Here is a 23,421-nt window from a genome sequence, read left to right on the forward strand (position 1 = left end):
ACATTGGCTATCTTCCTCTATGGGCATTCTATTTTATTGCCTTGAGACAAGCTGACTTGTTTTGATTTGCAACTGAAAGGAGCTGTCTTGAGTCTCAGATGAAACTTGGTTTGGATTTAGAACTTTTGAGTTGGTACTAGAAAAATATAAGATTCTTGAAACAACCAGAATGGAATAACTTATTTTATTTTTCCTCAATATATGTTTTTATTTAAATTAGAAACATGCATGCTGCTCTCTTTGCCCCATCTCCATCGAGAATGAAGACCATTCTCAGCAACCAGACGGTCGACATCCCCGAGAATGTGGACGTGAGTCTGAAGGGGTGCACGGTCATCGTGAAGGGCCCCAGGGGAACCCTCCGGAGGGACTTCAACCACATCAACGTGGAGCTCAGCCTCCTTGGCAAGAAGAAGAAGAGGCTCCGGGTTGACAAATGGTGGGGTAACAGAAAGGAACTGGCCACTGTCCGAACCATCTGCAGTCATGTTCAGAACATGATCAAGGGAGTCACGCTGGACTTGCGCTACAAGATGAGGTCTGTGTATGCTCACTTCCCCATCAATGTCGTTATTCAAGAGAATGAGTCTTTGGTTGAAATCCGAAATTTCTTGGGTGAAAAATACATCCGCAGGGTTCGGATGAGGGCAGGTGTTGCTTGTTCTGTCTCTCAAGCCCAGAAGGATGAGTTAATCCTTGAAGGAAATGATATTGAACTTGTTTCAAACTCAGCGGCTCTGATTCAGCAAGCCACAACAGTTAAAAACAAAGATATCAGGAAGTTTTTGGATGGTATCTATGTGTCTGAAAAGGGAACAGTACAGCAGGCTGATGAGTAAGACATAAGTTACCCAGTTCCAGAAACAAGATCCTGAATTTAAGTATAATTTGGGGTGTCTTTTGGGACAATAAAAGACTTGTATTGAAAAAAAAAAAAAAAGAAACATGCATGCTTCACATGTCAATCCCAGCTCCCTCTCCCACCCCTCCTCCCCCGCCCCCCACCAGACTCCTCAGACTCCCAGCCCCCAACCCAATCTCTACTCCAATCCCCAAGGAAGGTGAGGCCCTCCATGGGGGATATCCAGAGTCTGTCATTTCATCCAGGGCAGGACCTAGGTCCTTCTTCATGTGTCCAGACTGAGAAAACATCTCTCTATGTGGAATGGGCTCCCAAAGTTCATTTGTATGCCACGATAAACACTGATCTACTACCAAAGGCCCCAGAGATTTCTGAGGCCTCCTCACTGACACTACATTCATGGAGTCTGGATCAGTCCCCTGTTGGCCTCTCAGCCATTAGTCTGGGATTCAAGAGCTCCCCCCCTTGTCCAGTCAGCTGTCTTGTGGGTTTCACCATCATGGTCTTGACCTCTTTTCTCATCACTCCTCCATCTCTGCCACTGGGTTCCAGGAGATCAGTTCAGTGTTTAGCTGTGGGTATCTGTCTCTGCTTCCATCAGTCACTGGATGAAGGTTCTAGGATGGCATATAAGCTAGTCATCAACCTTATCATCAAGGAGGGGCTGTTAATGTAGTCTCTCCACTATTGCTTAGTTTGCCAGTTGGTGTTATCCTTTGTAGGTCTCTGAAGATCTCACTAGTGTTAGCTCTCTCCTCAAACCTATAATGACTCCATCTATTGTGGTATCTCTCATCCTGTCTCCTCTCTTCTTACCTTGACTCAACCTTCCTGCTCCCCCATGCCTTCTTCTCCCCTCCTCTTACCTCCTCTCTTTTTCCTGGCTCCCTCTCCCCTCCCCCCATGTTCCCAATCTGCTCAGGAGATCTTGGCTCATTCCACTTCTCTGGGGTATCATGCATCTCTCTGGGGAAATTTCCTGTTTCCCAGAATCACTGGCACTGGGATTGTAGGCTGGCACTCCCCTGAGCCATGTCTAAAATCCATATATGAGTGAGTACATACCATGTTTGTCTTTTTGTGACTGGGTTACCTCACTCAGAATGGTTTCTTCTAGTGCCATCCATTTACCTGCATATTTCAAGATTCCATTGTGCCCCCCTCCTCTCCCCCCCCCACTGAGTAGTACTCCATTGTGTAAATGTACTACATTTTCTCTATCCACTCTTCAGTTGAGGGACATCTAGGTTGCTTCTAGGATCTAGCTATTACAAATAATGCTGCTATGAACATACTGGAACAGACATCCTTGTTGTGTGAATGGGCATCTTTTGGGTATATGCCTAAGAGTGGAATTGCTGGATCTTGTGGTAGACTGAATCCCATTTTCCTGAAGAATCTCCATACTGATTTCCAAAGTGGCTGTACAAGTTTGCAGTCCCACCAGCAATGGATGAGTGTTCCCCTTTCTCCACATCCTCTCATTGGTGTTTTTGATCTTGGCTATTCTGACAGGAGTAAGATGATATCTCAGAGTTGTTTTGATTTGCAATTTCCTAATGGCTAAGGATGTTGAGCACTTTCTTAAGTGTCTCTCAGTCATTTTATACTCCTCTATTGAGAATTCTCTATTTAGTTCAGTCCCCCACTTTTTAACTGGATCCTTTGTTGTTTTGGAGACTTGCTTCTTGAGTTCTTTGTAAATTTTAAAGATCAGCCCTCTGTCAGATGTGGGGTCAGTGAATATCTTTTCCCAATCTGTGGGGTGCCTTTTTGTCTTGCTGACTATGTTCTTTGCCTTACAGAAGCTTCTCAGTTTCAGGAGGTCCCATTTATTAATTGTTGATCTCACTGTCTGTGCTAGTGGTGTTATGTTCAGGAAGCAGTCTCCTGTACCAATTCGTTCAAGGGTACCTCCCACTTTCTCTTCTAGCAGGTTCAGTGTGGCTGGATTTATGTTGAGGTCTTTGATCCATTTGGATGTAAGTTTCGTGCTTGGTGATAGACATGGATCTATCCGCATTCCTCTACATACCAGCATCCAGTTATGCCAGCACAATTTATTGAATCAATCCCAGGGCAACCTAGAGGTAAGCAAGCACTCTGCCCTTGATCTGTGTTCCTGCCTGAGAAAAAGAAGTTCATTCCAAATAAGCAGAAGGAAAGAAAAATGAGAGCAAAGATTAGCAAAGAATCAATAACAGTGAAAGGATAAAAGTAGAAAAATCCAGTAATCTAAAATCTAGTTCTTTGAAAAGACCAGTAAAACTGATAAATGCCTATTCTAAATGACCAAGCAGGAAGTCGCAAATCATCAACAGTAGAATCGAAGCAAGAACATCTTACAGAAGGACAGCTAATGGCAGAGTGTGGACACTCTGAAGGAAATAAACCCACAAGCCCAAAGAAAATGGATGATGTCTTTTAAAAATGATGAAAACCAGTTCAAGGAATATAACAAGATTTCACATAATATATAATGCAGGAACTAAATAGTTTTCTATAAATAAAACTACCAAACAGCTTTATATAATTGTACCCCCTTACATAAAACATAAAGAAACAAAAACTTGTATTCCCCATAACACATTTTGACAACGTGTTTATCTCAGGAATATAAGTTTGCCTTAACACTAAAAGCTAGTCTAGGTGATCCACCACACTGATAAAATAAAGAAAATACTTTTCACCTAAATACAGAAATAGCATTTGCCAAAATTTGACACTCACTCATGATAAAATGATTTTAGCCACAGAAGAGCTTTACAGTGTCAACACATATAAGAAGCAGCAGAGGAAGAGTCACACATAATGGTTTAAGTCTTGCTTTTTTCTCAGACAGAAACAAGAGAAGGTTACTTGTGCTTGTCATTTCTTCTTAATGTCCTGGAAGCTATCGCTAGTACTAGGTAAGCAGGAAATACATAGAGATCATAAAAGAATAAAGAAGAGTAACTTTCACTGTGTGTGTGCATGTGTGTATGTATATGTGTGTGCACGTATGTGTACATATATGTGTGAGTGTATATGTGTGTTCTTGTGTGTATATGTGTACATATAAATTTGTGTATGCGTTTATGGGTGTATATGTATTTATGTGTGCATATATATGCATGTGTGTATGTGTACATTGTGCATGTATGTATTTGTATATGTGTATATGTATGCATGTATGTATATATATGGTACATGTGCATGAACAAGCATGTTTGCTCACCTGCATGTGCATGTCAGAGAAGATGTCAAGAATCTGCCTTATTGCTTTGAGGTAAGGTCTGTCACTTACTGGTGTTGTCTGGATTTCCTGGCCAGGAAGCTCTAGTTTCTGCTTCTGTTAACCCCAAAGTCAACACTACAGGCACAAGCAACTATACCCAGCTTTTCATGTGAGCACAGGGGATTTGAACCCAGGTCTTCAATCAGAGCAAGTATTCTTAAACTGAACCATTTTGCCAGTCCAAAACAAGTTTTTTGTAGTGAATAATCTCATGTCTAAAAAAAAAAACTAAAGGAATTCCCAAAAGACACTACCAGAACGAAGAAGTGAACAGAGTAAGGTGAAATAACAGAAATTAAAACACAAATGACAGATGTAGGCTGGAATTTTTTATGGAAATTCGTAAGTCTATTCCAAATATCATAGGAAAATCTAAATTATATAGACTATCCTAAGCACTTGTTGTTGGGAGATGTCATTCTGTAAAAATATGTCTGATTGGTTTTAATAAAGCACTGATGGCCAATAGGAAAGCAAGATAGGTGGGACTAGGAGTCAAGGAGGATTCTGGGAAAGAGAGGCAGAGAGAGACAACCATGTAGCCGCCAGAGGATTAAGAGGTCTGGACCCCTTTCTCCGGTAAGAGAAATACTTAGATTAACAATTATGGGTTAAATACTTAAGTCAGAGCTAGCCAGTAAGAAACCAAGCAAATGGCCAACAGCTTCATAATTAATATAGCATCCTGTGTGTTATTTGGGGACTGTAACTGTGGCAGGGCCCAGGAGGATGGCGGGAAGGCTACACTCCACATATGGTTGTCAGGAGTGGGATATGAATTTCCACATAGAATGAAAAGAGCTTAAAAGGGATTTTAGAAACAAAAGAACAGAGAGAAGCAAGACTTTTTAGTAGCAGCATTTTTCTCAGGTGGGCTCTGTTTTGCTAGAGACAAGAAGAGACTCATGTGGCTCACTTAAGGGAGTCTTCCTGACTCAGCATAAGCAAAAAAACCAAACAAACAAACAAAAAACAAACCCAAAAACAAAAACCAGCAAGTTTCTTTTAAGAGGCTCTGCTGATGATTGAAAGGTGTGTACGTACAGCTGGAAGTGACAGTGACCACATCTCCAAGCCTTCAGCTTTTGCTGGATGTCAGCATAGACTGAGGCAGTAAGCTGGAGTTAAACTCATGCCTGCCATCTTGGAAAAACTACAGCTTAAACAGCCATGGTTTTTAACAGATAAGACACGTGGCCAGAAAAACATAAAGATTTACAGTAAGGTCAGATTCAGATGAAGAAAAACCTGTAAAGGTTTACAGTGTGTTTAAAAATATCCATAGGATTGAGAGAGAAAAAGAAATGGCGTAGTGGTAAATAAATAGAGAAGCCGGCTGTGGTGGTGCATGCCTGTAGGATTTGCTCCAGAGGCAGAGGCAGGCGGATTTCCAGAGAAACCCTGTCTCAGAAAAATAAATAAACAAATAAAAGTAAAAGAAATAGAGTAATATAAGCCACATAAAGATGGAAAACACAGAAAGTCTAGATACTGTTTGCTATGGTGTTTTTCAGTTGTTCAGTGGCTAAGGAAGGAACAACTGCTGACATATACTTGATTATAAATGCTGCTGAATTAATCCAACTTATATCTTTCAAAAATCTTTGACTTCTAAATTTAAATATAAGGACAGGTTACATGTGGAAAGAGATTCCATTTGTGTTTCCACAGAAAATGAAAAGCCGTGGATTTCTTCCAGACTAACACGGTTTGATGAATCAAGACCCCCGGAAGCAGTGGGACAGATGTTCCAGCAATTAAGACAGCTAAGACAATGGAGCCTTACAGACCCCGAAAATAAAGATTTATACAGGTTTCTGAGTTCATACCATGATCCCCATGGTAGGAACAGTGCCTCCATCCAGCAGGAAGCAGTTTGGAATGAGCAACATCCAAATTCCCATATTGTTTATAAATCTTTGTTTTCATTTGAATTTGGTTGCTTATAATTGGTTAATGATCATAACCAATCTCTTTTTAAAGGTAAAAGGAGATTTATGGTATGGAAATAAATACTTTGTATTGGTATGGTTTTTCATTTATTAATATAAATTCAAGGTCAATTTTGTGATATGTATATTTCTCCTCTTGTTTAAGTATTGTACTTACACTGATCTTTTAAAACATAATGCATAATTAAGTAACAGATTATAGATAGTTACTTATAATAATCAGAATTTATAGTAAGGTTAGTTAGGTTTTCTAGATATATTTGAGATAGATAGACAGTCTTCAAACCTTTCAAAGACCTTCAGAAAATGGCATTTAAAATGGTTTAGGGTTTTTCTTAACAATGAGAAATTTCTGCTCCTGGCATATCAGTTACGTCTGAGAGGATGATGGGCATCGAAGAAACTCGTTATGGAGTTTGCTTTCAACGTGGCAAGATTAGCCATTTGGGCAAGAAACTGCTCTTGCCTGGACTGCTTGACTGTTGCTGTATAAACTGGACATGCAGAACCCACAGGAAAGTGACTGCTGAACTCAAACAGTCCTACAGGGTTCCTGCTTCATGGAAGAGTCTGCCAGACTTTGCACAGGACACAGAAAATGATTGACGGACTGCCATTCCAGATGGACAGCTTGAAATTTCCTGCTTTGTTGAGAAATCTTCCAGACACACTGTGGCCTATGGGCTGAAGATGGATGCCCCAATGTTACAGAGGAACTTCGGGTGACTGACCTGGCAGCGAGATGTCTCTGTCAATTCTAGGGTTTATGTATTATCCTTCTGTGGTCTTTGATGGAGTTGAAGACAGATAGTTATAATTATAGTTTACCTTAGTTATGATAAAAGATAAGCTACATATAGGACTCTGGACTCACACAGATAGGATAGATAATAAAATACTTTCTTTAAATCTTATTAAATGTTAATGGGCTAAATACTGTAACTATAGTTGTTGCTTGATAACTGTTCTGTTACATATAATTTAACTATGTTGAAGTTAAAGCCTTTTATTTTAGACAGAAAAGAGGAGATGTTGGGAGATGTCATTCTGTAAAAATGTGTCTGATTGGTATTAATAAAGCACTGTTGGCCAATAGGGAAGCAAGATAGGAGCGAGTAGGAGTCAAGGAGGATTCTGGGAAAGAGAGGCAGAGAGAGACAACCATGTAGCTGCCAGAGGAGTAAGAGGTCTGGACCCCTTTCTCCGGTAAGAGAAATACTTAGATTAACAATTATGGGTTAAATACTTAAGTCAGAGCTAGCCAGTAAGCAAACGGCCAACAGCTTCAATAATTAATATGGCCTCCTGTGTGTTAGTTAGGGACTGCAACTGTGGCAGGGCCCAGGCAGATGGCAGGAAGGCTGCACTCTACAGCTTGTGAATAATTATACTATAATTTGCTGCATAGCTACAGGTACTTAGTAGTATGGTTTTGGTCAGCACATACATGACACCAAATACGGTCTGAAAAGGGCCTATGTGTTCAGTGGTCTAAGGTGGGAAGACAGGGCTGGGGAAAGAGCCCCGCAGTACGGTGCTTGCCTGCCACGCACAAAGCCCTCCAAAATTTAATTACACAGTGAGAATACAAAAGGCACCAACATGTTTCAACTGGGAAACAAAATTCATTCCGACAAACAGTATAGTAGAAATGGGATATCCATTTATAAGGAAATGGTTCTGGGCCCTCTATCATACCGTTTGTAAAAATCATCTTAAAATGAATTGTATATCTGAACATAAATATTAAGATTATATAACTCAAACATTTGTAGTTCTGGAGAAAGCAGCGATTTCTTAGGACATAGAATGTGTAAGCCATAAAGGAAGAAAGATGGACATGTGAGTTGTAATCAACATATCTGACAAGAGTATTGGTCCCAGAAAAATATAAAGAACGCTTTATATCAACAAGGAGCTAATCAACCCAACCTTTATTTTTTAATTTTTTCAGTTTTTAGATTTTTTGCAGCTTATTTTATTTGTGTGTGAGCATGCACACGAGTGTGGATATGTGCATGCGTGCGTCTGTGCATGCCCAGAGCCAACAGAGGGCTTAAGTTTGCATATGGCTGTAGTCAGGGGGTATTTCTAAGTCTCTCATCTTGTTACTTGGGTCCTGGGATCTGAACTGGTCCTCCTGGTTGCATAGCAAGGGTTCCTAACCACTGAGCCAAATTTGAATTTTTTCTATGTGCATAAATGTTTTCCTACCTGAATGGATGTGTGTGTACCCTGGTGTATGCCTAGTGCCTGAAGAAGACAGAAAAGGCCATCAGGTTCCCTGGAACTGGTGTTACAAATGGATGGGAGCCACCATGTGGGTGCTGGAAACTAAACCTGGGTCCTCTGCAGGAGCAGCCAGTGCTCTTAGCTCCGGGACCCATCTCTCTAGCACCAATTTTTAAAAGTTGACTTAAAAGTAGTACCTATATATCATTATATCATTCTTTGTCTCCCTGTTCACAGGTATGGTAAACTTAGCTACAAAGGCACAAGTAGAACATTTTGTCTATCGAATACCTGAATTTTAAATAGTACTTTGGAATATGGCTTCTTCACTGTACATATTTATTGTACATTATGTAGTGTTACACAGGGACATTTTCATGCAATTATAAATGTCATGTTGGGCATATGTCGCGTCTGCTGCGCGGTCTGTGTCCGAGAACGTGCGGAGGGTGTCGGGGATTGACAACACAGAGACTCGTTCAACGATGTAAAGAAAACTTTAAGCAGGCTCCAAAAAGGTTCAAGAAAACTTCCTAGGAAAGGCTCCCACCAGAGAAGCTTCTGCTCTCTCCTCTACCCTGGCTGGTTCTCTCTGACCCCAGAAACTGATCTGGGCGTGGCAGAAGGGGCGGTTAGTCTTTGGACAAGGTCGAGGTCAGGGTGGTTTCTGTGGGCAGGCCTTTTCCAGGAACTTAATGCCCCCAGGCATTGTATTGTTTTTAGTAAACATGTCTTACAGCTGCCTACTCCCAGGCAGAAGGGGAAGTGGGTCTCTGCTCAAGGTCTGGTGTTCCCACAGGCATATTTCTCTCACATTCCACACCCTGCCTGCTTCTCTCCCTCCCTCTAGTCCTCATTGTCCCCTTGACAATTCTACTTCTAACTATGTCACACATACATACATGGTCTTACATGTCTACCTAAAAATCTAGGCCCAAAAGAATGTACCAATTTTATTGCACATTATTTATGTATTTATTTATTTATTTATTGTGTGAGGGACACACATGCCGTGGCATTTGGGAGGTGGTCAGAGGGTAACTTCCAGGAGTCTATTATTTCCTTCCACCATGTGAGTCCCAGGGATTGAACTCAGGCTATCAGACTTGGAGGCAGGCCACTTCACACACTGAGCCATTTAACTGTTCCTCAAACTATTTTTTTTAAATGAGCAACTACTTCTTAAGAGAAAATGCAGACGGTCAATAAATACATGAAAGTCGTTAAATACCATTAGTCATCACAAAAACCTCTATACATCTAGAAAATGATGAAATTGGGGATGGGGAGTGACAGTAGGAAGCACTGTTGATGCCTCAGACATTTCAGAGTGTGGCGGTTTCATGGGTAATCTGACAAGTGTTACCCACACTTGTGAGATCTACTCCCAGCCATTTTCACAGGAGCACAGAAAACACATCCCCCAAAGACAGAAATGTTCATAGCAGCTGTGCTTCTAACTGCATCAAGCTGGTGTGAGATCAATAGATGGTCAGACCAGCACTCGTAACGTACAGTGGATTGCAGCTTAGCTGTAGAGAAGGGTGGCCAGGATTCACAAAGCAATGCACACGAGACTCAAAAGCAAGCTGAAGCAAAGAAGCTGGACACGAAGGAACACAAGCTATCTGCTTCCCATCTCTGATGCTTGAGGATGGGTACCACTAATCCACGCCGACAGCCGGCGAAGCTTGAGAGTCTAGAGCCACGGATGGGGGAGACTGACGTCATAGGAACAGATAGGATGTTAGGGGATGGCAAAAACATTTTGTCTCAGTTGTAGAGCAAGGAATTTCAAAGTTTGTACTCTAGCCAGGGCTGAGACAGCAGCTCTGAGATTGCCTTATCCTCAAATTCAGTGACCTCCAAGGTCCGAGGCCCACTATTTTGAATGTTGCTGCCGCCAAGTCCTACATTATGTGTTAAGAAAGCATGACAAGAGACTGAAGAGATGGCTCAGAGGTCAGATGCCAACACTCATGTAATATGTGGCCACTCCCACAAAATGCCTATAACTCCCGCCTAATGGGCTCTGCCTCCCTCTTTGGTCTCTGCATGCACAGCCCCCCTCCCCCAGTGCCTTGCCGTGTGTGTGCACACACACACAGAGGCGCACACAAATGCATACATGAATGAATTAAATCTTTAAAAACAGAAAGGCTATCAAGGTACTGACTAACCGTGAAGCCTCATGGGGGCTGTAGACGAGTCAATCACAGTGTCTCTAGAATGAATAATTAAGACGGTGGGTCTCAACCTTCCTAATGGTGCACCCCTCATATGTGGTGACCCCCAACCATGAAATTATTTCATTGATACTTCATAACTGTAATTTTGCAACTGTTATGAATTGTAATATAAATATCTGATTGCAGGATATCTGATATTTGACCCCCAGAAGAGTCATGACCCACAGGTTGAGAACCAATGTAGTAAGAAAAAGAAGGCTGTTCCCAAAGGGATCGTTAGACTTCTAGGACATTCTTGGGTGAGAATTCAGAAAGCCAAGGGAGGAGAGGAGCGGCTTTGTGGAAAGCCACAATACGTCTCATGGCTCTTAGAGCAAGCCCAGGCTAGGAAGAACCTAGGCTATGGAAGCATTTAGAAACACGGGCAGTGTCCTTCACTCACTGGGCCAGGCAGACAGAGCCATGGTCACTATGGCAGGTTGTCTCCCATGACCTGAAAGTGAGGCACGTCTCCAGCCAGGGCTGGCCTGCCAGGCCCAGCTTCCCTTGGAACCCCTGGCTGAGCAGCTGGCCTTGCCCAGGACACACAGATTCATTTCCTTGGGACCCACATGCTTCTTGATTCTCAACAAAGAGGCGCATGCACATCCCAAATCAATTAATCAGCTCCTCAGTGACAGCCAACAAAGACATTCTCAACATGGCTTGACTTAGCTCATGCAACTCTTGGTACATCCACACCCCTCGTGGGCTCATCTGTGACCCATCTGCTGATGAAAACTCAGTAGAACACGGTGTGTCACACATGCCTATGCGCTCCTTTCAGAGCTCAAGCTGGACGCCACGCTTTCAGCGAAGCTTCACGGGAGTATGTAGGGACAGGCTCTGTTGGTTCTCTCTCTTCATTAAGGATTCCATGCATGGTTCTCTGGAAAAATGACAACTGTTGAGCAATAACAAAACAACCAAAGGTCCATCCGATAAGTGAACCAGTGTGATAAGGGAGACCATTAGCATAACGAAAGCAAAGGCCCAGGGAGAGGCCTTACTTTCAGCGGCAAGAACATGTCAGACAACCCAGAGATGTTCTGAGGAGGCACTTCTGGGATGCCAGGGGTTAAAACACTGTGGCTACTTTCAGCGAAGTCAAATCCTAGATCTTGTACATCGGACAGGCCATTGTTTGCCATGCTGAAGGTAACACACAGTATTGCAGAGAAGTCAGTAGGATTTGCCAAATTAACTCTTCTAGAAGTAGGTATGAGATAGCCATATATTAAGGTATTTTTTCCCTACTTCCTGGTAGCAGTTTGTGTCCCAACCCTGTATGCCCACCACACTTAGAGAAAGTGATGACCAGGTTCTGCCCAATGATGAAACCTGTTTTTTCCTCCCAGTTCTGCCGTGAAGGGGGTCACATGACACCAGACAAGTTGCTTATCTTCTCTAAGCTTTATAAATGGTAGAACCACGTGGTCTGTCCATGGTTCTTTTAAGATGTTGCCGTGTAGCTTTTGGTCTTTCCTACTGAATGGTTCCTTAGCTCGTTGCTCTAGATGCTGTTGCTGGGGATTACACGCAGAAGTCGATGTTGTTGACCAGATGAATGGTGATATATATGGGCGGCTCCCTGCCTCTTCCTGCACACTGCCATCTCAGTGAGCTGCTGTTGCACCCCACCAAACAGTGGGGTTAACATTAAACTGTGCTCGGGAAAACAGTCCACATCAGAATTTTCCATGTGTCCAGCATCAAAGTAAGCAGGTGCTTAAAAACGTGATCAAAGACACATGACAAAAATATCTGCCAATACAAACCCGTCTTTCATTTTCCTCATCTGTGGCACTGCACAGGAACTTGGTAAGTGTGTCAGTTTAGGTCCAGGAGACAGAAACCTCATAGTTAACTGAAACAAGGAAAGCTTAATATATAAAAAAGTAAGGTATGACAGAATGACGACTATGGAGAACTTTCTGGGAAACTGTAGAGTTAAAGGGAAGATCTCCCTCCTTGGGGCAGGGGTTCAAGCCACGTTGAAGGAGGTGCAGTTGAGGTCCATTGAGTAGATAAGGAGTTTATTGATATGTTCAGGCCAGAGTCAGTCAACAGTTCCCGAACAAGCAGAGTCACAGTGAGTGTCCAGTGTGTAGAAAATACCCATTTGGGTGGAAGACGTGGCCTGGTGTCTGTCTGTTAGGTGACGTATGAAGAGAACGCAGGAAGAGTGGGAATGCAGAGTGTCTGGAAGTCCTGCGTAGCATCTGTGTTGAGAGAGCAGGAACAGGTGCTCTCCAGTCCAGGCCAGGCTTGCAAGTTCACGAATGGATTGTGTGCTCTGGACACAGGGATGGGGCAGATTCTCATACCTTCACCAGTCATTGGCGGTACAGATGCTGGAGCACAGGGGGTGGCCCCCATTCAGCACTGTGCTCCCGACGCTCTCCACTGAGAAAGTGTACTACTGAGGGGCCACACAAAGCGGAAGAATTTAGAGGGGTTTCACCCGTTAGGCAGAGCAAGTACGTGGAGTCTGTTCTCACAAGGCAAACATTAACTGGCACAGTATCAAAAGAGTCCTAACCCAAGTGCCAGAAATTTGGAATTCTAGCCTGAAGTGAACTATATGGTTTTAAGAAACTTGATTTGGTCATTCAGAAAATAGAAGCCACACATTCGACTTCCTAAAGAATTCTGAGAGGATCTAGGGAGCACGGGCATATGAAAGGTCTTTGCAAACATCCAAGTTTGCATAGGCCCTTGCTTGGTTAAGGTCAGTGTCACACACACACACTGCTTGGCACTTAGACTAGTGTTGGAAATACATGTTGGCTATGAACTGAGGTTCTAAGGCAATGCTGGGCCTGTCAATCAAGGACCAGTCATGACCCCTCAGAGGCAGGGGTGCTGGTGTTTCAAATGGCCATGGGAGTGAGTAGGAAGCGCCTCTTTCTCACTGGTTAGCCACTACCTGAGGCTGTGGGGCAACACTGTCCATGCTGTTGTCATCCCCAAGCAGAACTAGAGTCCTGACAGTTCCTTGCTTGGTGGCTTATGAAATAGTGGATTAGACAAAATATTCCACACAATAGAAGCAGAAGGGTCTTTGCCAAACTCTTTCTACGAGGTTCCAATAACCTTGATCCCCAAGCCACACAAAGACACAACTAAGAAAGAGAACTTCAGACCAATATCCCTCATGAACACTGATGCAAAAATACTCAATAAAATACTGGCAAATCGGATCCAAGAACACATCAAAACAATCATTCACCACGATCAAGTAGGTTTCATCCCAGGGATGCAGGGATGGTTCAACATACGAAAATCCATCAATGTAATCCACCATATAAACAAGCTGAAAAACAAAAATCACATGATCATCTCACTAGATGCTGAAAAAGCCTTTGACAAAATCCAACACCCCTTCATGATAAAGGTCTTGGAGAGATCTGGGATAACAGGAACATACCTAAACATAATAAAAGCTATATACAGCAAACCAACAGCCAACATCAAACTACATGGACAGAAACTCAATGCAATTCCTCTAAAATCAGGAACAAGACAAGGCTGTCCACTCTCTCCATACATTTTCAATGTTGTACTGGAAGTTCTAGCCAGAGGCATATGACAACAAAAGGAGATCAAGGGGATACAAACTGGGAAGGAAGAGGTCAAACTTTCACTATTTGCAGATGATATGATAGTTTACATAAATGACCCAAAGAACTCTACAAGGGAACTCTTAGAGCTGATTAACACCTTCAGCAAAGTGGCAGGCTACAAGATCAACTCAAGAAAATCAGTAGCCCTACTATATACAGATGATAAAAGGGCTGAGAAAGAAATCAGAGAAACATCACCCTTTACAATTGCTACAAACAACATAAAATACCTTGGGGTAATGCTAACTAAACAAGTGAAATACCTGTATCGCAAGAACTTTGAATCTTTAAAGAAAGAAATTAAAGAAGCCCCCAGAAAATGGAAAGATCTCCCATGTTCTTGGATAGGTAGGATCAATGTAGTAAAAAATGGCAATCCTGCCAAAAGCAATCTACAGATTCAATGCAAACCCCATTAAAATACCATCACAATTCTTCACAGACCTTGAAAGAACAATAATCAATTTTGTATGGAAAAACAAAAGACGCAGGATAGCCAAAACAACCCTGTTCAACAAGGCAACGTCCGGAGGCATCACCATCCCTGACTTCAAGCTTTAAAACACGCCCCCCCTCTCTCACACACGCGTGCACGTGCTCTTTACCATCTCACGTTCCTTTCTTCTTTACTACTTTTTAATGAGTGAGGACTCTCTGATATATGTGTAAAGCACTAGAGCACTTATTTCTTCATTGACCACGCTTCTTGCAGCACAAACCTCAAAGAATGCAGCTGGGCTCTGCCTGTGCATCCTGGGTACCGCCGTCTGAGAACTGAAGAGCATCTCTCTGCCAGAAGGTTAGCTCTTGGTGGTCTTCAGCTCCCATCCGGCCTGTCTTAGGATTGCTCATGATTCACAGAGGACGGAAGCTGGAAACAAGCTGTGGCTGGGGGGGGGCAGAACATTGAGGACATGTTGATTGGTCTGGGGAAGGATCCTCCTGCCATCTGGCTCTCCTCCCCCTCAGAGGCCGTCCTGCAGAAGCAGAAAGAGGCAAACAAGTTAATTGCTCTGAAACATGTCCTGGGACACTTCAGAACCCCATGCAGGGAACTGAAGTGCTGCATGTTCTTTAAAGCCCAGTGCTACTAATACGATTAACGTTTTCCCTTTCCCTGCCTGAAACACATATTGTGGATGGAGTTCAGCCAACAAGTACGTACAGAGCCAGGCATGGCGCTAGTTAACTGTTTGAGGCAGCAGCCCATTGGCATCGCAGTAGCGTTCTCTTCTGCTTCTGATACACACTGGGATGGTGAAATACTGGAGAGTGAATCACACATGGAAGACTATTTCAATTCATTCATCCCCCCTGCCTGAGGCAAATCGCACAGGTTTCATATGATTCGCATCAGCTATACTTACAGATGACCAAATGTGTTTGGAAAAGGAGGCCCTGGAGTGGCTTGGACATCTGTTGCTGGAGCACACCACGTGACTTGATCTGTCAGTTAATATCATATGCCTTCCCCTTGGTTCCTGTTAACCCTGGTGGCATTCCAAACGCCAGTCTGGAAAGAGGCAGAAATGCTCTCTGTTCTTTTTCTCACTCCACCAATGAAGTCAAAGGCTAAAAGACAGAATACTAGCTACCGGGGGAATTTCCCATACCTCCTTGGTTTCCTAGGAGCTGGAAGATTGTAATTCAAGTAGTCTCAGAAGTCAGTGGAGAGAAGAGTGTGCACGAGGTCACCTTCCATCCTGTGACAAACTGAGAGTTGCACCCACCAGCAATGTGTTGTGGTATCCCATCAACCCTGTTTTTTCTTGGTGCTGGGAATGGATCTCCCAGCCTCACATATATTAGGAAAACACTCCATGGAGCTATATCCCCATCTCCCAGTGGCTCTTTGAAGCTGACCCAGCCCTGTCTCTCCTCTGTTCTCAGAGAGGTTAACGTCTCGCTTATCTTGAGTGCAAGGTTAGAAGTCTCATGCCACTGCTCCTCAAAGTGAGTTCAACTCATTGATTTCAAAGCCTCTTTCTCTTACTCTATACCCACTTGGGAACTGAAAGGTACAACTGATGCCTTTGACATTTTTGTCTACAGCTCTCCACAGATGCTTACAATAGAATTTAAGAGATCTTCTAAGAGCTATAAAGGACAGAGATGAATCTGTTATGGCACTAATGGCACTGGCTTGAGAAGTGCTAACCATGCAAATCTTGTCCTGTCAATCACTCCTCAGCTCCTCTCCCAAGGGAGCTGCATATTGAGGGACAGACACTTGGCCATCTTTCAGAACTTAGTAGTGTCAGGTTGGAGCATGTGTTCACCCACAATGCCTAGTTTAAGGACTTCCTCCCCATCAACCCATTTGTCACTTGCCAGCTTCACTTCCAAGTTTGGACAGTCTCTCTGTAGTCCCTGCCTGCTATATGGCATAAAACCATAGCAACAGTGCTTTCCTGAAGCACAGAAGGACGGAGAGACCCTGAAGGACCCCTCATCATGGGCTATTGTAACTCAAGGATTGCAAGCAGCGAGAGAAGCATCGTTCACAGTCAGTCTTCACCGTTACTTTACTCTGCCCGTCTGTAAACATGGGCGACTCTGCTTCATGCTTGTCTTTACCCACGCCGTTCTTCCTCAAGGGATTCGAGTGGCCAGAAAGAGGACCACAGGGTAGACGCAACATTTCTTCTCCTAGAAACATCCATCCTTTCCCTGTAATTGTTAGAGTAGATACCCTGTACAGAGAAGTTCATGAAGTAGACGTGGTTTCCTTTAGAAAAACCCAAAAGAAGTCAATTTTAGAAAGTCTATTTAATTATGTAATGAAATTATATAATTATTTAATTATAGGGATTTTTCACATCTCAAAAAATTCTTTCCTATGGGAAGAAAATCTGACTTGTCACAGCCCTGTTTTGCAATCAGCTTGTTTATAGCCCCACAAACTCTACATAGACCGCAGATTTGAAATACAAACAGTGACTAAACTGTTGTGAGATTTTCTCCACTACAAATCAAACTGAAAGTGTGAACTAAGAAAATAGATACAAAAGTAGAGCGGCATTTGTGGGATGGCATTACCCCAAGGAAAGTGACTCAGGGCAATTAGTGCAGAGTGGTTCCCAGGAGCTAGTTCAGAGCCAAGGCACTGTGTGAAATCAGTACGACTGCTCAGACCCTCATTGAGCACTTGAAGGAAGAGGCTCACAGATGGTGGCCACACTTCACTGCATCATCGGCTCAGAGCACCCACCAACACATCAGAACCCACCAAACAGAACTTCATAAGATCGCTGACCCAAAAACATGAGGGGGCTAACAGCATGCTTAGCAACGCTGGCCACCCTTGGAGCCTGCAAGCCTACAGTGTGAGCACATTCTGTACAGGGTAACTCATAAGTCCTCAAGGCTGATGCATCTGCTGACATTCTTTTTTGCTGCCCTACTACCACACAAAGGATAGGATATACAGTAAACAGCACCACAGTGCAGACAGAAGAACCTAGACTTTAAGGCTCATAGGGCATTCTGCATGCGGTAGCAAAGCTTTGTAGATCATTCTATCTTTGTAGGTCATTCTATCAACAAGAGACAGATCCCTCTACAGAACACCACTCCTAAGGGCACACACACAGTTTGGTGGCCAAGTAAAATGCTTAACCCAACTATTGAATACCCTTGTGCCTGGCTTCTTACCTTTCCTGTATTCTGTATTACCTACAATTAAAAAAAATACTTTTGACCAGGTAGCACATGTGTGATAATCTTGAACAATCCACATCGAGTGAGATCTGTTTTTCACACTTGGTTATTGAAATGCTCCTTGTAGGGAGTGTACACAGGATGTGTCTGCTACATGTCTTTAATCAAAATGCACTTTTCAGCAGGAAATTAAGGCCTTCTGGGCAATGAGCTCACAAAAGCTATGCATGCTGAACATACCTCTCAAAAGAAGAATGTTGTTGATGTCTCTGTGGAGCACTTCATTTGACTGTCTTATAAATAACCTCGGAATTCAGTAGGGATGTAATTGTTTTCTGTGCTTGCAGCATCAGAACCCAGAAGCATGTCTAGGTCAACTTCATGACTGTCATAAATCTCTTTTGAGCAATGGGAGAACAAGCGTTAGCCTTCTGGGTGGCAGAAATCTGGGTTTCAGCTGGCCACTAAGTTTTTACTCTCCATATGTACCTGATGAGTGAAGGGACCAGGGACTTTTAGAGAACCTCCCCAGGAGGGGGCTGTCTCCTTATGGAATTGAAGATGCACTTGACTTTCTGAGTCTGAAAGCTATTCTTATACAGCTTGAGGTTTACAATGATTTGGGTTGTTTTAAGAATTTAGATGGTATTGACAAATAAGGAGAGGCAGAGGGAGAAATACTGTTTATGTACTCCCCTAACTCATCCAGTCGTCATTGCTCAAGCACCACGATGCTTGCAGAACTACTCACATCATCATGTCATGGAGAGGCTCGACTGCAGTGTGGAACACACGGGCTGGGACTGGTGAGTCACTCTTCCTCTGATCATTTGGAAAATTACTGCGTTTCTCTGCCAAAGCATAACCACACTCCTGCATGGTGTGTGTGTGTGTGTGTGTGTGTGTGTGTGTGTGTGTGTGTGTGTGTGTGTGTGTGTGTGTGTCGTTGGAGCATCCAGTGTGGAAGTAGTAGGGTATCTTTTTCAATAGCCTTTTGTCTATAGGATGCCTGGCTGAACCTGCAGAGAGATTCTGTACAGTGGGCTAGAAAGACAGCATGAAGGAAAAGTAAGAATTTAGGAGACATGAGGAAGACCTTGAGAAGTCAAGGAAACCACGCCTCATGGTAAATCCATATTTATGATGGAGGAGCAAACCTTCCTTACTGACTTGCCTTAAACAATTTTGGTAAGATGGACTGTGCTCTCCAAAATTCAATTTCAAAAATAAATGCATATGCAATTTGTGTTTGTGAAAAAGTAAACAATCAAAACACCAGTAAAAATAAATGCAATGATTACATTTACTGTCTACTGCTTTCCTTCATGGATTTCTTTGATACTTTAAGAAATTGAATCCTTGACCCGGTGGTGGTGGTGCACATCTTTGATCCCCTCAGAAGACAGAGACAGTTGGATGACTATGAGTTCCAGGCCACCCTGGTCCACAAAACCAGTTCTAGGACAGGCAAGGCTGCAAGAGAAACCATCTCAAAAACAAATCCAAAATCAAACTCAGAAAACAAAACAAAAAAAGAAAGGAAGAAATTGAATCTTTTAAGAAATGATTCTCAAGGCACTGAAATCACTGAACTCTGGTCCTGCTAAGGGAATGGTCTCATACTCGGTATTTTTCCTGCCTCGCAGACTAATCCACCATGATCATCTTCCGTATGGGTGTGCAGGCTGAACCCGGTACACAAGCACTTCCTTATATTTACAGTCTATTAATTTTGAAGTAGAAACTAGAAAGTGTCTCTTTTAAATAGAACAAAGCAAGCTAGAAACCACTGTCACTTGGATTTGAACTATAGATGTCCACACTTCATTCCACCTCATCCCCCTTCATCCCCCCTAATCTCCCCTCATCCCCCCTCATCCTCCACCTCATCCCCCATCATCCCCCCTCATCCCACCTCATCCCCCTCATCCCACCTCATCCTCCACCTCATCCCCCCTCATCCCACATCATCCCCCCTCATCCCCCCTCATCCTCCAACTCATCCCCCATCATCCCCCCTCATCCCACCTCATCCCCCTCATCCCACCTCATCCTCCACCTCATCCCCCTCATCCCACATCATCCCCCTTCATCCCCCTCATACTCCACCTCATCCCCCACCTCATCCCCCCTCATCCCACCTCATCCCCCCTCATCCCACCTCATCCTCCACCTCATCCCCCTCATCCCCCACCTCATCCCCCTCATCCCACCTCATCCTCCACCTCATCCCCCCTCATCCCCCACCTCATCCCCCTCATCCCACCTCATCCTCCACCTCATCCTCCACCTCATCCCCCCTCATTCCCCACCTCATCCCCCTCATCCCACCTCATCCTCCATCTCATCCCCCACCTCATCCTCCACCTCATCCCCCTCATCCCACCTCATCCTCCACCTCATCCCCCCTCATCCCACCTCATCCCCCACCTCATCCCCCTCATCCCACCTCATTCTCCACCTCATGCCCCCTCATCCCCCTCATCCCCCTCATCCTCCACCTCATCCCCCTCATCCTACCTCATCCCCCTAATCCTCCCCCTCATCCCCCTCATCCTCCACCTCATCCCCCACCTCATCCCCCTCATCCTCCACCTCATCTCCCCTCATCCCACCTCATCCTCCACCTCATCCCCCTCATCCCACCCCATCCCCCTCATCCTACCTCATCCCCCTCATCCTCCCCTTCATCCCCCACCTCATCCCCCTCATCCTCCACCTCATTCCCCACCTCATCCCCCTCATCCTCCACCTCATCCCCCTCATCCCACCTCATCCCCCACCTCATCCTCCACCTCATCCCCCACCTCATCCCCCTCATCCTCCACCTCATCCCCCCTCATCCTCCACCTCATCTCCCCTCATCCCCCACCTCATCCCCCCTCATCCCCCACCTCATCCCCCTCATCCCCCACCTCATCCCCCTCATCCCCCTCATCCTCCACCTCATCCCCCCTCATCCCACCTCATCCCCCTCATCCTACCTCATCCCCCTCATCCTACCTCATCCCCCTCATCCTACCTCATCCCCCTCATCCTCCCCCTCATCCCCCACCTCATCCCCCTCATCCTCCACCTCATCCCCCACCTCATCCCCCTCATCATCCACCTCATCTCCCCTCATCCCCCACCTCATCCCCCCTCATCCTACCTCATCCCCCACCTCATCCCCCTCATCCTCCACCTCATCCCCCTCATCCTCCACCTCATCCCCCTCATCCCCCTCATCCTACCTCATCCCCCTCATCCTCCCCCTCATCCCCCCTCATCCCCCACCTCATCCTCCACCTCATCCCCCCTCATCCCACCTCATCCCCCTCATCCTACCTCATCCCCCTCATCCTCCACCTCATCCCCCCTCATCCCACCTCATCCCCCTCATCCTACCTCATCCCCCTCATCCTCCACCTCATCCCCCCTCATCCCCCACCTCATCCTCCACCTCATCCCCCCTCATCCCCCCTCATCCTCCACCTCATCCCCCCTCATCTCCCCTCATCCTCCACCTCATCCCCCCTCATCCTCCAGAGATACAACAATGTCAGGAGATTTCAAAATGGGAGGAGGGGAACAATGAAAAAAATCCCTTCAGTTTTTCAAAATTATAAATGCCATTAAGCGTTACTATAAAACTCAAAGTGTTTCTAATTTTAGTGTTAAATGAGGTTGGTATGTTCAGCAGACTATTTGCGTATTTTAACAAAAAAAGTCAAAGGTTTTTTTTTGTTTTTTTTTTTTGGTTTTACAAGACAGGGTTTCTCTGTATTGTTTTGGAGGCTGTCGGTCCAGCCTGGCCTCGAACTCACAGAGATCTGCCTGCCTCTGCCTCCCAAGTGCTGGGATTAAAGGCGTGCGCCACCACTGCCCGGCAAAAGTCAAAGTTTTAAGGATGCAAAATTGACTAATCTGTAACTTAGAATTTAAACCCTGACTAGCTTCTTACTAACAAGCCAGAACTGTCCCACCTGTCCCTTTTTAGCAGTTGAAAGGGATTACGGAAAGACTTTAGGGCAAACTGACAATGTCCACTCAGGTTTGCTCAAACTCTTCAAGTGGCCGCACTTGGAGAGGAGGGAGAGTATATGGTCATAGTAACTCTTAAAATGGATCTTGACACTGTAAACTGCTGTCAGTTCTTGGGTTTCTCCTTTAGGTTTTCTATTTTCTCTTTGACATTTATACAGTTTGAACTATCTGCTGTAAAATGTTTGTCACTCTAAAATATATTGTAATTACTGCCCAATTAAAAAGATGCTATCAAACTGGTTAAGTTATAGGCTAAATTACAGTTTACAGGCTTCACTTGACCCAAGCATAGCTGCCCAAGCATGCTTTTTTTTTTCTCATAACCATCTGCCATGGGCTTGTAGGCAGCAGTGAGCCGTAGGAGGCAGGGACCTGGGTTTCCTCCACCTTATTGCAACATGAATAATAAAACTCAGAGACATATTGGGGTTCAAAGCTGAAGATCAGAGAAGCAAAGCTGCCAGCCAGTAGCTCTTACCTCTACCATGGCTGAAGCGAAGATTCTGGTGACTGGGAACTGAATCTTACATGAGACCCTTTGCTTCTCTCTTCCTTTTATACCTCCCTAGTGCTGGAATTAAAGGTGTGAGCTCTGTTAACTCTTTTAGACTGAATTCACTCTCACATAGCCCAGGGTGGCCTTGAACTCACAGAGATCCATCTACCTATGTCCCAGAGTCCTGATATTAAAGGTGTGTGCCGCCACTGCCCATTTTCTATGGCTGACTAGTGTGGCTGGATTTGCATTCTGATCTTCAGTGGCTTTATTTAATCATAAACAATATGCTCTTTACTCCTTACATATTATAATCCTTGCCTGCTCAAAGCCGACTTAACTCCAAATCTATGGGTCCTTCACAATTCACTGGTGAGACCCAGCCTTATGGTTTGAAGCAACATAGACGATGCAGCTCCTTATTGGATAACAGTTTAAGTGAAGCTATGTAAACATACACCGTCTCCACCTTACAACTTCTTGGGTCCTCTATTAATATGCCAATTTAGGAGGCAGAGTATAATGCAGGCATGGTATCTGCTCACCCCTCACCCTCCACCATAAAGGACCATGTTTAGGCTTTGCACATCATATGGGGGTCTCTGTAATAACTGCTCAACTTTGCTGTCGGTGCAAAAGTAGACTACACGATGAATGGCATAGTTGTTGCTTCACCTCTCCATTGCACCATAACAAATTACCACGTATTAGAAGTTTAAAGTAACACATTTTTATCATGATTACCTGGGTCATAAGTTTAAGCATAGTTTAACTGATCTGTTTAGAATTTCCTAAAGCTGTATCAAGGTATCAACTACACCATAGCCTACCTCTAGGCTCTCTTTGCAGAATTTCTATCTGGCTATAAGGATGTGAGCCTCAGTTCTTGTTGTCTGCATTCTCAGTTACTTCTTGAGCTCACCCATGGTCCCTTACCATATGCCTCCAACCACAGATACCCTCTCCTAACAGATCTAGTTGTCTCTAGAGTAAGTTGGACAGCTAGACAACTAATGGAGTTCTATTGAGAAAGACATGGTAAGCAGAGCCAACTACTGACCC

The 23,421-nt window shown here is 44.2% G+C and overlaps 1 protein-coding gene across 1 annotated transcript; it reads left to right on the forward strand.

The window, feature by feature from the left end:
• Positions 1 to 237: 237 nt before the first annotated feature.
• LOC121138876 (60S ribosomal protein L9-like) lies at positions 238 to 940 on the forward strand. The gene has a single exon (XM_040741838.1). The coding sequence runs from the start codon at positions 261 to 263 to the stop codon at positions 837 to 839; it is 579 nt and encodes a 192-aa protein (XP_040597772.1). The 5' UTR covers positions 238 to 260; the 3' UTR covers positions 840 to 940.
• The last annotated feature ends 22,481 nt before the right edge of the window (positions 941 to 23,421 follow it).

The sequence above is a fragment of the Mesocricetus auratus genome, unplaced genomic scaffold, assembly GCF_017639785.1.
Source record: "Mesocricetus auratus isolate SY011 unplaced genomic scaffold, BCM_Maur_2.0 Super-Scaffold_6730, whole genome shotgun sequence".
NCBI classification, from domain to species: Eukaryota; Metazoa; Chordata; class Mammalia; order Rodentia; family Cricetidae; genus Mesocricetus; species Mesocricetus auratus.